The sequence below is a fragment of the Bos mutus genome, chromosome 11 (assembly GCF_027580195.1).
Source record: "Bos mutus isolate GX-2022 chromosome 11, NWIPB_WYAK_1.1, whole genome shotgun sequence".
In the NCBI taxonomy this organism is placed as follows: Eukaryota; Metazoa; Chordata; class Mammalia; order Artiodactyla; family Bovidae; genus Bos; species Bos mutus.
The window spans coordinates 32,984,345-33,001,172 of NC_091627.1; the positions used below are offsets into that span (position 1 = coordinate 32,984,345).

At 37.0% G+C, this 16,828-nt stretch overlaps 1 protein-coding gene across 6 annotated transcripts in view; it reads right to left on the reverse strand.

The window, feature by feature from the left end:
* The window catches only part of DTNB (dystrobrevin beta), a 241,721-nt gene that overhangs the window by 165,283 nt on the left and 59,610 nt on the right, over positions 1-16,828 (reverse strand). For all 6 annotated transcript variants that reach the window (XM_070379236.1, XM_070379235.1, XM_070379233.1 and 3 more), the window contains exon 5: positions 6,419-6,504. In XM_070379236.1, coding sequence (XP_070235337.1) covers positions 6,419-6,504 — 86 coding nt within the window. The remainder of the gene's footprint in view (positions 1-6,418; positions 6,505-16,828) is intronic.

Consider the following 16,828-nt stretch of genomic DNA (forward strand, 5'->3'; position numbering starts at 1 on the left):
AATCTCCATGGCAGGAGTTTATAGTGTGTCTGTTAGTGATGGCAGACAGGAAACAGTGCACTGAAGAGAATGTTCTGTGATAATTTATATTGAGAAGGAAAGATAAATAAAGATTCAGTAAGAAAAGTAATCACGTTATGAATGAAAACTCAAAGAGGAAACAATTTGGATTTGGTTTAAAAGTAGGGAAGAAATATTTAAAAAGTTAGGTTTCAAGAAATCAGACTGTTAATGATTGGCAGAATAAAAGAGGAAGAGTGAGATTGGAGACATCAGCTAGAAAACTTTGTAAACTTTGTAAGCAATGCAAAAGTAAGGAAGTGAGTGGCAGATGGGGGAGGGGTAGTCAACTCCAAGACATCACATTGGAGGCAACTGAAGTTGATGGCAAACTGGGTTAGAGAATAAAGGAATTTCTAAAATTAGGATTATTTTAAGTTTCCAGCTTCACAATCCTAAAAGGCAAGTCATATGGCAGAGCAGGAAAACAGGAGGAACCCAAATGCTGATGAGATACCCTGAGCCACGGTACCAACCGTGAACTTGCCAGGCTTTGGACTTATTTTTACATGAGAAAAACAAATCCCGATGGTTTTAATGCCACTCCTAGTCAAGTTTTCTGATGCCACTCCATGTATTCATAACTGATACACTAGCAATTATTAATGTGTAGTCACTAATGGTAGAAATAGTGAAGACCAGAGACTTCAGCTACAAAGTACCTACATACACATATGTACATAGCTTCGAATCATAAAAACATACCTGCATACATCCATACCACCAAATTTATACCTAACTCAATCATAGCAGTACTGATTAGATAGTGAAATGGCTAACTTCTCCCCTCAAATAAAAAGTATTATTTTCAGTTATACTTAGTTACTAGGTCATATAATATATACAAAGTAGTAGTTAAATAAAAAACAAAGAAACAAAAAAAACTTTTTAGTCCATGAAAAAAGAAACTTAGTAGGTTTATATTACACTAGTAAGAGAACAAGCAGAAACAAGTTCTTTGGGTGGTTGGTTTTAAGAGATACTGCTAGACGAAAACTGAATGTACAGTTAAGTAATTACTTAGAAGTCATTATTTCTAGAGTTAGTGGTTTAAAACAGTTTTTCCTTTTCTTTTCTTTTAAGCTAGGCTTCTCATATCTGTAAAGAAAAACAGTGAAAATAATTGCTAGATTTTTTTTATCATAAATAAATATAACAATGAATCCAAGTGCATCTCATATCTGTAACAAAATGAAATATAACAATGAATCTATAACAGCAAATATGATTTACTATATACCTATAAAAATATCTTAGCAAAGAAATAAATAAGAGCTAATTAAATGTAATAAAAAATATCCCCAGAATTCAGCTAGCCCTCTAATTAAAGCCCTAAACCCTTCTGGCATTAAAGGAAAAAACTGCTTCCCAGATCACTGGTTAATTCCCCAGTAATTCTATTTATACACCTCTGAAAGAAGGTATGCTGATTTCCCATTAGTTGTCTCCAGATAAAAATATAGGCTTTCTCCCTTGTGAAGAACCCACAATCAAGCCCTTACACACACACGGGTACAAACTTTCAAAAATACCCTGTCCTTTGTGTAGTGGCAAAATAAAGCTCCTATTCTACCATCCTCACATATGTATTGATTTTTTTTTTTTCTGGAGATAATGACCCTGGCTTTCTTCATTGCATCTAACCATTCCCTTCTTGGCCCTGCATGACCAACCATACACTTCTGCAAGGGGACAGGACTGTTTACAAAAGGACTCAAGTCTATTGAAAAGAAAGCCACTTTCTTTTCTATGTTAGCTTTGCTGGCAAATGACTCTCATCTTCTCTTGCCATCTTTCTACCAACTGAGCAACCTAAACCACACACACACACACACACACACACAAAATGTATACACATCTGCATATTTATAAATATCTGTATGTAACTAAATCCAAGTGCATATTTTATTCTCAAACTCATGAATATTCCTACATCATTCACTAAGTCGAAGTGAGGCAGGAGGATGGGATACAGCCATGCCTTGGGCTTCTAGTATTGACTCAGTCAGGAACTACCCTAGGCAACTCTCCAGGCCTCCCTTGCTTTTGGTTTATCTTCTTCTTTTTCATAAAATGCAGATGAGGCAGTCATTTCTTGTTTTCAGTTTTAAAACATTTTGGTTACATGAGAAATATGAATGTGAACAAATTACTCGGATTAAAGAGTCACTTCCTGCTAATGAAGGGAAGGAATGATTAAGAGTACCAGCCATGATAAACAAGCGGTGACAGGTGGTTAAAGACTATAGCACAGGATGCTAAATTTTGAACAGGTGAAACTGCTTAATTATAACGTCAAAGGTTGACTCCCTATAGTTTGTTAATGAAACACCCAGGAAGCAAATCAACTGAAATGTTAGAACTGCCAGTTCTAAGCAAAAACACCACCTCAGGTCATCTTTCCCCCGGCTACTCAAAATGTGGTCTATCCAAAACCCACAAAAGCAATAAGTAATAGAAATTATTATTAAAAAACCATTTTATGCCACAACTCAGAGAAAATGCCTAACAGGGTGTTATCATTTTGGGATATTTCTTTTTTATGCACATAATTTTTGTTTAAAACTGTATTACACTTATGCATTTTGATCTGAAGCATAATTTTAAAGGCAGTACATTCAATCCTGTCAGTATCCCAAAGTGTAACTGAGCTCTCACTTTTGGTCATTAAAGCTGTTTCAAGTCTTCGAATATTATGAAAAATGCTGCAACAAATATATACAAAACCTGGGATTTTTAATTCCTCATGATAAACAGGAAGCAGGCTGAGTTAGGGGATACAAATATTCTTACAGCTTTTCTGATATACGCTGTCAGACTGCCCTTCAAAATGATGGCAACCAGTTTTCTCAAAGACTTCAAAATAAATTGCATGAATCATCTGTTCTTATCTTTTAGTGCAAGACAGATGGCGTTTGAATAAGAGATTAAGTTTCTTAGAAAACAGCAGAATTAGATAAAGCAAATCACACAGTTAAATTAATTGATAAGTACGGTCTAATCAATAATGGCCTTACAGTCTGTAAATTTTGCTTCTCTGAGGATTCCTGACATTATTGAGTCTTCATCATGCTGATAATTAAAGTCTGTATTCTTTGATTATAAATCACTGGTATTTAGAATCCTGTCAAGTTGCCTTTGAATCTTGGATACAGTCCCTAATGGCCATAAGAGTTAACCATTTATCTATAAATGAATGATACCTGGGAAGAGAAACTTACTTAAGAGAGACCTGAGAAGTCTAATTAAGAAATGTCTCAAACTAAAAACACAAATATTGGTTAAGTCATTTTAAATGCTGTCTTTACAATAAAACAAACAAGCAAACAAAAACAGATCAAGTAAAGTGGAGGGAAAGTAAAAGTGTTCATCGTTCAGTCATGACCAATTCTCTGTGACCCCGTGGAATGTAGCCTGCCAGGCTCCTCTCTGTCCATGGAATTCTCCAGGCAAGAATACTGGAGTGAGTAGCCATTCCCTTCTCCAGGGGATCTTCCCAACACAGGGATCCAACCTGCGTCTCCTGCATTGCAGGCAGATTCTTTACCATCTGAGCCACCGGGGAAGCCCAAAATGGGAGGGGAGAAAATTCAAGAAAAAAAAAAATCCTAAAACAGGTAAAATGCAGAAAGATCAAAATAAAAGTAGAAATGCTAAGGCATATTCCATAAATTAGAAAAATCTAACTTAATGGGAACATTAACAGAGGTAACAGCAAAAGTACAGTCAGTGGGAGGAGGCTGCAGGAACTAAGAACAAAGACAGGGAATAAGGAGGCAGAAAAAGTGAATAAATGGTCAAATATCAATTGATGTTACAATACAGTCTTACAGCTAATTTCTGCTACACTATTATTCAGCCACCTCAACTAAGTAGGACATAGCTGTGACTAGAAAGCAAAAGAAAAATGGATTCTCACAACAGTCAAAACTGACAATCATACTACGAAAGTGAGTGCTTCTCTCAATATGAGCAATCACTTCTTTTGCACTTCAATAGAATACAAAGAAGGCTGGTTATGTTTCCTCCATCGGTAGCATATGAAAAGTGGACCAGAAGCAAAGAGAGACTTGTAGAGACTGGAGCACTGATAATACCATCATGTTTACCAGCGATAAAGGACACAAACAGACACTGCCACCACCGATAGCCAGAAATTCAAGAGCTGAAAAAGCACAGCAGTCTGAAAACACGAGAAGGAACAAACCACCCAAGATTTCACCATCAGCCCTACATGTATCACAGAATGACAACCCTAAGAGATGAGAAGTGTTTAAATTATGATCAGTAAGCTCTGTTTAAAACAGGAGGCACAGACTATACAAAGCAGTTTCCACCCTGGGTGATTAAAACAAAAAAGTGGAGATAGGCTAAAATTTTACCAAATGTAAATTACTGATTGAGAACTAAAATTATTGCAGTCCTCTGTTGTAACTACTAGTGAAAAAGTGCAAATTCTAATTCTCTGTGAAGTATGGAAGGGATCCAGGTGACAGCGGGTTTTTGTTTTTGTTTCGTTTTAATGTGGCTTTTGAACTTCTTGTGCCGCTGTGCTATGCTGCTCAGCTGTGTTGAACTCTGCGACCTTTTGGACTGTAGCCTGCCAGGCTCTCTGTCCATGGGATTTTTCAGGCAAGTACCTAGCTGCTGGTACCTAGCATAAAATCTGCATATAAATGTAGCAAATTTAATCACAGATACTAAGAATCCAGAATCACCTAGAATGTGCAGTTAATCAATTTCATATTTTCAACCAGCTTCTCCAGTACTTCTTTATCTGGTATCATCGTCGTTAAAAGGCAGAAAAAAGCCCAACTTTCTTTCTGTCTGTGTTTCAATGAAACATAATTTCATCCATATTGTATTATCTTCCTAAGAAAAACCACACTAGAATTTAGAAAATACTAAGAAATTTCAGCTCCAAAGGGTAATACCTTGAGATACCATGTGAAAAAAACTCAGAAGAGTATTTAAATAAAACTATAATTTTTTCCACCAAAACTTTGTTTTATTGCAGCTGATTTTGAAAAGAGATAACCAGATAACACTGACCAAATATATTATCTAAGATCTTTCTTTAGGCATCTAAATCTAGATCTAATGAGCCACCTAACTTTCCAACTTTTAATGTCATGGTAACATGTAAGAAAAAGCACAGAAAACAAATGTACCTATGAAGAGATCTTGCCAAAAAGCTTGTACTTGAATCAGATGAAGACTCCGTATCTTTCAATTAAAGCAAAAAAACACTGGCCATAGAGGAACATCACACGAAATCTAGTCCATGAGAAATGCTACGGGACAGATGACCCAGTTTCAACAAACCAATTCACAAGGTATCTCAACACTTTGTGAAAACCCACAGCTTCAATCTCACCTCCCTGAAACCTGCCAGTTTCTTACTCCAGGTAAGAAATACAAATAAGAAATACAAATACTAGGTACTTGTATTAGGGTGCCTGGATCACACGTGTCTCCCCTTACAGGACAAGCAGGCTGGAGTACAACAAAGCAGCTCACAGCAGGCTCTGAATCTACAGCCTGAGTTGAAATCCCAGTTTCACCCCCTCAGTTAACTCAGCTGTGAAAGAGAAAGTATCATGTGCTGCTCAAAGGCATGTTAAAGATTCAGTAAGAAAATATATGTAAGGCACCCAGCACAATGCTTGGCGTATCTGAGGCAGTCAGGGACCATCTAAAGAGTGAATAAATGAAAGGGACAAGCAGAAAAATTAAGTAATTGTGGATTTTACCTTCTTCCACTACATTTTATCACCTAATAGTATCCACTGAACAGTACAATGCCAAAATTGAAAACAATAAGAAAAAAAAGGAACGATAGCTGAATAAGCAGGCTATTAATTTCTACATAACTACACTTGACTCTAAGGTACTAAAAAACAGTTTAATCACAAGGAATACCACCTGATAAAGCATGGAGTGATTAAGGGCTAAACTTGACCAAACCTAGTAAAAGTAATGAAATTTACTTTCTAACTAAAACTGACCAACATAATTAACTTCAAGCATAATTTTTAATACCATAGAAAACATTTTTAAAGCATACAGCTTCAAAAAGAATTTTTTAAATGTGAACGTTACTATTCTGAACCTTTTCAGTTTTCTTGCTTTAAACTAAAAAAAAAAAAAAAAACTAACAAATCAATTCAACCAACTTTTTCATCTGACCAGTAGGTGGCATAATTTGAATATTCTGAGCCAGTAGCTGCAAAGAAAATGATATGGTAGTAAGAAAAAACAAAAACATTCAATAGATAATCATCCAAAATTCTAAAAACATTCATTTAAAAGTCCTCATTTGAAAATACAATCTTTCAAATAATATAAAAATACTTACATCTCAATTTGTCCAGCATTTTTCCACCACACATGGTTGCTAACATAGCTTTAACTGAAAATACCGTCAACTTGCCTCGGCCCTCACTGCAAAATAAATTATATTAGAAATAATTGCTATCTGGAATCACAAAAGCAATCAAATGTATCACTAAATATCAAGCAACCAGTAAATTGATTCCTGCACTTATGCTACAATATTACCACATTTAGAAACCTTGTATTCTTGTTTTTCCTTTATAGAATTAAGGCTTCACATATGCTATGTGAAAACTGTTCAAACTAGTTTATTTAGAAATGAGTTCAGAAACACCCTGTAAAACAACTTCTATTGGATTTGTAGGCAAAAGCCAAATGGACAGAACCTGAAATGAATATCCCGCCAACTCAATCTATTAAATCCACAGCGGAAGTGTTCGAGTATTCAAACCTGAGGCCCCACCTGGTTTGAACAGTGATTCAAAAATGTGTCCTCCCATCAGGATATTATAACAACAATTTATTTCTCTGTACTAAGGAAACAGGATGCATATTGCTATAAAGATTTTATACAGTACATTTATCTCTATTTGTTTTTCTGGAACAGCCTTTATGTTACCACGTATTTATTCTAAGAAGCTCATCTGAGACGTTTGTGTCTCGTCTTCTCCTATCACCAATGTGAGAAAAGTGAAGGAGAAGGGAGAGTGACATGAACTCTTCTGCAGGAACTAGAAAGATGAAATGTAGAACGTGAGTGATCTACTCTCAATAAGGCTGTACACCACCTGCGCGACCAGGACAATATCAGCAAGGTCCCAACCCCTGCGGCCACTGCTTCAACCATTCAATTACGCCCTGGTTTCAGAGAAGATGAAAACTTCACTATCTGGATTTTTAGGTCATATATAAAATGACAAATATAATGGGCTTTTGCATTAATTTTTTTTAAAGTTTACTTAAGAACAGCATCTTCTTCTTCTTTTTTGGCCACACCATAAAGCATGTGGGATTTTAGTTCTGCAACCAGGGATAAAACCTATGCTTCCTGCCCTGGGGGATGTAGTCTTAGCCACTGGGCCACCAGGGAAGTCCCATTTTTGTGTTAATTTTATGAAGCTTGTGCTTACAAAGTGTCATAGTAACTTAGAGTAAAATACCTTTGCAATAATGAGAACTGTATCATCTTGGTTTTGAAAATCATATGTCCGCCTATCATATTTACCAATTCTAATATACTGTCTCCTATTTTCCAAAACTTTTTGTATACAATAAGATCATACCTGGAAAAAAGGTAAAGGGTTGTGATAAGCCAGAAAATTCTCAGTGAAAATACTGCCAGGACACAAATGCTTGTTACCGTCTGATTTTAACTATTACATCTAATAAGATAAAACAGGAATTCTCTAAAACCAGCTAAAATTAGAATGAAAGTGAAGTCGCTCAGTCGTGTCTGACTCTTTGCAACCCCATGGACCGTAGCCTACCAGGCTCCTCCATCCATGGGATTTTCCAGGCAAGAATTCTGGAGGGGGTTGCCGTTTCCTTCTCCAGGGAATATTCTGGACCCAGGGATCGAACCTGGGTCTCCAACATTGTAGGCAGATGGGTTTTTTAAATATATAGTTCATCAGAATACAGATTGTGGTCCATGCCTTACACTGTACTTGGCAATATTATCATCTGGAAATAAGGAACATTCCCATGTCAAACATTCATTGCATTATACAAGCAACATAAGTGGCTAGAAAGAACATAAACTGGCTTAAAAGTGATAGATTTCTGATACAGAACTTCTAGAGTAGACATCTCTTTTTGGTTCCTGACCATCCAAATGCTGAGTCTACATCAACGTACACCCTACGTTATGCAACATGCATACTTCCCACTACCAAAGTATGAAGAAAGAAAGAAAAAAACAAAAGTATGTTTTCCCATCTTTCTTTGAAACTAAGACAGGGGCACATAACACAAGCTCCACTAATAAGATGCATCTGCTCCAGACATCAAATAGAAAACAACCTGCAGAAGAAAGAACTCCCAAGAATCCACCCAGCGAGGATGGCGACAGGAGGAGCAGTCACACACAGCGTCTGAGAGCAGAGAGGGGCTGTCATATTGGCACCCACAGTCCATCATCTGTGGTGTCTGGAGCACAAGCAGCAATATCCATGCCCAGCTTGGTGGCAGAGGTGCTTCCTGAGACCACTTATGTGGTATGATTTGAGCTCTGTTCGTGGCAGTGTGGTCTTCAAGCCTACTTTCCCAACCTTAGAAAGCTGAGGGCTCACTCATATTCTTTTAATGAATTAGCCAGAGATGATTCCTACTGGTTACAACTAAGAACTCTGATGAACCTAGCCTCCATCGTGAAGGGGCTCAGAAAGATGACTGAAACAAAACTTTCCAGAAGCTCAAAGTGAGAGTAAGCAAGCCTGATGGCCCGCAGAACAAGGATGGAAAGCAAGTGCTTCCCCACAGAAAAGTCGAGCTTTGCTGCACAGCTGATGACATTTTTAAGGTAAATGTGCTCAAAACATTTTTTGCAGACACAGATTGCATGATGTAAGAATACCCAGGAAATTCCATAAGGGAAAGTAAAAATGAATCTCAGAAGAGATTTCCACAGAAATCAGGATTCTGATTACCTCTGGGGAGAGAGAGGAATTGTAACACAGAAAGGAGAAACAAGGGGTTCTTCCAGGGTGCTGACAACATCCTATTTCTTGGCCTCTGTAGTGTTTATATGGATATTTGCTTTAGACCAATTCATTAAACTGTACTTTGTTTTGGCTATTTTTCCATAGGTGTTTTCAATTTCTGAATAAAAACTTTTAAAAAATGAATCCTGGGAAAGTGAGGGTTACCATTATTGGACAAAACTAATGGTTTAAGAGAGAGAAAGATGAAAAGGAAATATACAGGCTAAAAAAACATTTAAAACGTTTAATCTGCAATGCATAAAATTTTCCATAATGAGAATTTCCATAACAAAATGTAAAAAATAGTAAAAACCCCAAGGTTCTGGTCCAATCTTCAAATGTCTATTAATAGAAGACTGGCTATTAGGCTATAAAAGAATGAAAAAACATATGAAAGATAGAGAATTATATCCAAGATAGATTACTAAGTGAAAAAGCAAAGCAAGGCTTTGAACAAAATAATTGCTAGAACAAAATCTAGCAATTATGTTAAAAAGGAGAGAGTAGAAACAATATTCTCATCTACCTGTATACATATAAATTGTCTGAAAGGATACTGAAAAATTACAGTTGCTTCTAGGGTCAAAAGCAAGCAGCCAAAGAAAAGCAATGAAAGAGTGGGCACTTTTCACTTTATAAATAATACATGTTTGTTCTAGAAGAGGAGGTTCTTAAGCCAATAAACTAAGCTTCCAACAAAGGACACTAGGAAAAGAACAGCAAATTAAACCCAAAACAAGCAAAAGGAAAAAAATAATGAGTAAGAGCAAAAATCAGTGAAATTGAAAACTGAAAACCAATAAAGAAAATCAATGAAACCAAAAGGTGGTTCTCTGAATAAACCAGTAACACTGATAAACCTCTAGCCAGACTGACTAAGAAAAAGAGAGAACACACACATTACCAATATCAAAAATGAAAGAAGGGGTATTAGTAGAGACTCTCTAGCTATTACAGAAATAATAAGGAAATATTACAAAAACTTTATGTCCATAAATTCAACAACTTAGATGAACTGGACAATACAAGCCACTCCTTGAAAAACGCAAACTATTAAAGCTTACTCAAGAATAAATAAGTGGCCTGAATAGACCCATATCCATTATAGAAATCGAATCTGTATTTTTAAGCCTTCAAAAAAATAAAGCTCTTTATTCAGAGAGCTGGCAAATTCTAAACATTTAAAGAAGAAATAATTGTATTTCTACTCTCTTCCAGAGAGTAAAAAAGGACAGAACACATCCCAATTCTTTTATGAGGCCAGCATTCTTCTGATAACAAAAACGCTTAAATACATCATGACAAAAGAAAATATCAAGTCAGTATCTCTTGTGACCACAAATGCAAAACTTTCAACAAAATGTGAGCAAATTTAATTCAGCAATAAATAAAAATGAATTAAAAATCACAATCCAGGGGGCCTTATCCCCGTAATGTAACACTAGTTTGACATTTGAAAATCAATCAATGTAAAGAGAAAAGCCCTATGATCATCCAAATAGGTACAGATAATAATATTCAACATCCATTCCTGATAAATACTCTCAGAAAACCAGGGGGAAAAAAGCACTTTCTCAGTGGGCATCTTCAAAAAATAAACACTGCTAGTAACATCATACTTAATGATGAAAGATTAAGTGTTTTTTCCCTCAGATCAAAGACAAGTCAAGGATGACTGCTTTCACTGTTAGAATGCAATACCACATTAGAGAACCCAGGTGCTGAAATAAAGCAAGAAAAAATATAAATGCACAGAGATTGAAAGTTCAAAAATACAACTGCATCTTCTCCAGACAATATGACCTTCTGTGTAAAAACTCCCAAAGAACCCGCCAAAAAAATGTATAGAACATACCAAAATACTATAATAAAGGACTTTTAGCAAGATTGCAGTATACAAGGCCAACATAGAAAATTCAAATTTCTATAAATTAGCAAAAGATAACTGGAAATAAAATAGCAAGAAAATATGAAAATGCAGATAATGTTTAAAAAATACATGTTCAAGATTTGTATGCTGAAAACTATAAATACTGATGAAAGAAATAAAAGAAAATGTAAACAGTTACACCACATTCATGAAACAAAAGACTCATTGCTTATTTTAAAATGTTAATTCTCCATAAACGGATCAGAATACTATTGTGATTCAATGTAATCCCAAATTCACCATAGAGATATTTTTTTAAAAATCAACAGGCTACTTCTTCATATTTCCTTAGCTTTCTCAGTCAGTTCAGTTCAGTCGCTCAGTCGTGTCCGAATCTTTGCAACTCCATAAATCACAGCATGCCAGGCCTCCCTGTCCATCACCAACTCCCGGAGTTCACCCAGATTCACGTCCATTGAGTTAGTGATGCCATCCAGCCATCTCATCCTCTGTCGTCCCCTTCTCCTCCTGGCCCGAATCCCTCCCAGCATCAGAGTCTTTTCCAATGAGTCAACTCTTCGTATGAGGTGGCAAAGTACTGGAGTTTCAGCTTTAGCATCATTTCTTCAAAAGAACACCCAGGGCTGATCTCCTTCAGAATGGACTGGTTGGATCGCCTTGCAGTCCAAAAGACTCTCAAGAGTCTTCTCCATCACCACACTTCAAAAGCATCAATTCTTCGGTGCTCAGCTTTCTTCACAGTCCAACTCTCACATCCATACATGACCACAGGAAAAACCATAGCCTTGACTAGATGGACCTTTGTTGGCAAAGTAATGTTTCTGCTTTTCAATATGCTATCTAGGTTGGTCATAACTTTCCTTCCAAGGAGTAAGCGTCTTTTAATTTCATGGCTGCAATCACCATCTGTAGTGATTTTGGAGCCCCCCAAAATAAAGTCTGACACTGTTTCCCCACCTATTTCCCATGAAGCGATGGGACCAGTTGCCATGATCTTCGTTTTCTCAATGTTGAGCTTTAAGCCAACTTTTTCACTTTCCCTTTCTTCAAGAGGCTTTTGAGTTCCTCTTCACTTTCTGCCATAAGGGTGGTGTCATCTGCATATCTGAGGTTATTGATATTTCTCCCAGCAATCTTGATTCCAGCTTGTGCTTCTTCCAGCCCAGCATCTCTCATGATGTACTCTGCATATAAGTTAAATAAGCAGGGTGACAATATACAGCCTTGACGTACTCCTTTTCCTATTTGGAACCAGTCTGTTGCTCCATGTTCAGTTCTAACTGTTGCTTCCTGACGTGCATATAGTTTCTCAAGAGGCAGGTCAGGTGGTCTGGTATTCCCATCTCTTTCAAAACTTTCCACAGTTTATCTAAACCTATACAAATCCCAATAAGGCATGAGAATAAAGATACTATTCAGATGCCTAAAACCCACCATGTTCTTGGTACTTTCAAAAGGTTCTCATGTTATTTTAATATGCATCCAACCAGTATGGACCTAACAGAAGCAGAAGATATTAAGAAGAGGTGGCAAGAATACACAGAAGAACTGTCCAAAAAAGAGCTTCATGACCCAGATAATCACAATGGTGTGATCACTCACCTACAGCCAGACATTCTGGAATGCAAACTCAAGTGGGCCTTAGGAAGCATCACTACGAACAAAGCTAGTAGAGGTGATGGAATTCCAGTTGAGCTATTTCAAATCCTAAAAGATGACGCTGTGAAAGTGTTGAACAAAATATGCCAGCAAATTTGGAAAACTCAGCAGTGGCCACAGGATTGGAAAAGGTCAGTTTTCATTCCAATCCCAAAGAAAGGCAATGCCAAAGAATGCTCAAACTACCACACAGTTGCACGCACCTCATACACTAGCAAAGTAACGCTCAAAATTCCCCAAGCCAGGCTTCAACAGTATGTGAACCATGAACTTCCAGATGTTCGAGCTGGATTTAGAAAAGGCAGAGACCAGAGATGAAAATGCCAACATCCACTGGATCATTGAAAAAGCAAGAGAGTTCCAGAAAAACATCTACTTCTGCTTTATTGACTATGCCAAAGCCTTTGACTGTGTGGATCACAACAAACTGTGGACAATTCTTAAAGAGATGGGAACACTCAACCACCTGACCTGCCTCCTGAGAATGTATGTTTGTGTGTCAGGAAGCAACAGTTATAACTGGACATGGAACAATAGACTGGTTCCAAATTAGGAAGGAGTATGTCATGGCTGTATATTGTCACTGTGCTTATTTAACTTATATGCAGAGTACACAATGATAAATGTTGGACTGGATGAAGCATGAACTGTGGAATCAAGATTGCCAGGAGAAATATCAATGACCTCAGATTTGCAGATGACACCACACTTACGGCAGAAAGTGAAAAAGAACTAAAGAGCCTTTTGATGAAAGTGAAACAGGAGAGTGAAAAATTTGACTAAAACTCAACATTCAGAAAACTAAGATCATGGCATCTGGTCCCATCACTTCATGGCAAATAGATGGGGAAACAATGGAAACAGTGAGAGACTTTATTTTGGGGGCTCCAAAATCACTGCACATGGTGACTGCAGCCATGAAATTTAAAGACGCTTGCTCCTTGGAAGGAAAGTTATGACTAACCTAGACAGCATATTAAAAAGCAGAGACATTACATTCCCAACAAAGGTCCATCTAGTCAAAGCTACGGTTTTTCCAGTGGTCATGTAAGGATGTGAGAGTTGAACTATAAAGAAAGCTGAGCGCCAAAGAATTGATGGTTTTGAACTATGGTGTTGGAGAAGACTCTTGAGAGTCCCTTGGACTGTGAGGAGATCCAACCAGTCCATCCTAAAGGAGATCAGTCCTGGATGTTCATTGGAGGGACTGATGCTGAAGCTGAAACTCCAATACTTTGGCCATCTGATGCGAAGAGCTGCCTCATTTGAAAAGACCCTGATGCTGGGAATGATTGAAAGCAGGAGGAGAAGGGGATGACAGAGGATGAGATGGTTGGATGGCATCACTGACCTGATGGGCATGACTTGAGCAAGCTCCGGGAGTTGTTGATGGACAGGGAGCCCTAGTGTGCTGTAGTCCATGGTTTCACAAAGAGTTGGACATGACTGAACAATTGAACTGAACTGAAAGCTAAGAACTACCAACACAGAACTTGTGATGCAATACAAAGACTTCAGCTTGTATTTCACAGGCAATGATAAATCAAAGGACATAATGAAAGACGAAAGAGAATTAATCATATTGTTTATGTATAACTTTTTCTGGCTCCAAATCTCATGTTCTTCCTTCAAAGTGACAAAATAATATCTATTCCTTGCCACAAAAACGAAAATAATGCCATCTATGCAGACAGACAGGAGAGTGTGGCAGAGCCCAGCATACTGAAAAGAGACCCGGGTCAAAATCAACTCTTAGTGAAGAAAGTACTCATCAGTAAATGCCATAAAACAGGTTTTAGTGGGTCTATGACATTTTTACTTCTAAAAATTATTGCAACAGAACTTAAACAGCACTTTTTCCTAATCTTCAAAATGCTTTAGAAATATTTATTTTCACAATAATTTGCATCCCTTATTCAAATATTCTTTAACTCAACTCTGTTGCAAATAATAGTCCTGGATTCAGAAAGTCTTGTATTCAAATACAGAATAGCAGCTATACTTCTCAACTGACCTGTATTCTTTTCCACTCTGGTTATTACTGGTCTCAACAGCTCGCTTCAGATCAAGCAGGCTGTATTCTTTAGAACTCTGCATTCGAATGGGTATATCTTTCCTGTTCTCCTTTGCTTTTTGCGTATCTTCTTTTCACAGCCTTTATGTTTAAGAACCTGTTTATAAGCACGTAACTGTGTATCCTGAGAATGGTAGGGGTGGGGTCAAATTATGAATCTCCCCCACTTATAATGCTTACCATCACTTACAACTTTAGGTTCACAGTTTGAACTACCAAAAGATTTATTCACTCTTCAAAAGGAAGTATTACTATAAGCAAGTTAATAAATGATATATTTAAATATACTTTATAAATACTTAATAAAGAGACATATAAAAATCTAAGCATAAAAGCATGAAGAAATAGTTACCCAATAAAATAAATGCAGGGGTAGTCTCACAATTCTTCCTCAAATCACGTTATTTTTACTTTTCTCAAAAAGAAAAAAAGCTCCCTCCTCTCAACTATTTGCTTTGTGGCCAAACTTTAGCATTTACTCCTTTGCTCTGAATGCTTTTCTTGGCATTGAAATCTCTTGGCCTACTTTAAGCCTAACAACTTCCTGTAACTGCCCCCAAACCCAGCAAAGGGAAGGTGTCGCTTTTACTTGTGCAATATTTGGTTAGAGCTCTGCATTTTTCCTCTGCAATTAGAGGCAGTGGAGAGAAGTCGCACTCACTTAGCAGCCTAATCCCTTACGACTCTGTCCTCTATCTGACTGATTCCTTCTTCTTGGAAAAATCTCATTCTTGATCCTTCCCACCAGACATCTGAATTTAATCCATAAACCCCAGTCAAGTTACATTTAAAACTGAACAGTCCCCTGCCCTTAGCATATAACCTCACCAACATCCACGTTTTCAGTACTTCCAAAGTCAAGTCCAAGTTCATACTAGGATCAGTTCTCTTCAGACAAGATCTGGAAAGATTTTTAACCTGGTTTCATCACCCAAAAAATGTGACTCATTTAATATCTGGCCTAGCTGGAAAGTTGATTAATAGGTCAATACTTAAGGTATAACACAATTCATACTGAATATGAACCCCTATAGAAAGATGCTAAAATGAAAGGTGGAACAGGTAATATGTGTTAAGGATGACAGGAGAGAGGAAACGTGTTATTTTAACCCCACCCACAGAGAATCCCTCTGGGGAACAGCCCCCACCAATAAGGAACATGATGACTCTCGTTCTCAGACTTCCCTGGATGATTCAGCTCCACAGACCAATCATTTTTACAGTCTGACAATAAACCATGCATGTGACTTCTAAAAAGAGTTCTTATCCGACACTGAGACAACACCGCGATGAGCTCTGCGCCAAGCTAAGCAGACAGTGAGTCACTGAATAAACACTTATGTTTTAACATGCAGGTACCTTGAGAAGTCTCTGCACTCCTCACCTGTGCCTTTTGCATGGGAATTTGCTCATTTCAGTTTAGTAAAGTCTCAAATTTTTGGATACTTAAACTAACCCAAGTTGAATGGTTGTCGATAGCTTTGCACTATCTAATAAGAGTTTGTTATTCAAATTAATACTTTCAATAACAGGACTATGGGGAGCACTTTTTACTTAAGAAAACAAGCTGTTTTTACATCTTTGGCAAACAACTGTAAATGCTGCCAACCATAAATTAGTATTCTTGCATAAAAATAGACTTCTACTTCAGAAACACTATTACCCGTCCAATTATCACACGTAGCTAACTAAGAGTAATAACAGCATTTCTCCTGGATTTTCAAAAACTCATATTTTTCCAATTAATCTTCATTTACAAAACTTCACTGTGAATGTATTATGCAATAATCAACAGCAAATCAAGAATCTATTTGCAAATGTCAAAGAGCTTAATCAAGTAAAATCAACACAGAGTATTATTCAAATTTATCACAATCAGAATGCCTGTTAATTTTCATTTCAATCCTACAAATATTTATTAAGAATCCAGCATTGCAGAAATAAAAGGTAGAATCTCTGCTCTCAAGGACTTTTAATCGTATTTGTATAATTATAAAGCAGTTGACAGCATTATACAGTTAAAACTCAAAATAATGATCTAGACAAGCATGACAAGTCCTCATAGGGATGAAAATGGAATTGCTGATAACAGGGAAGACTATAGGG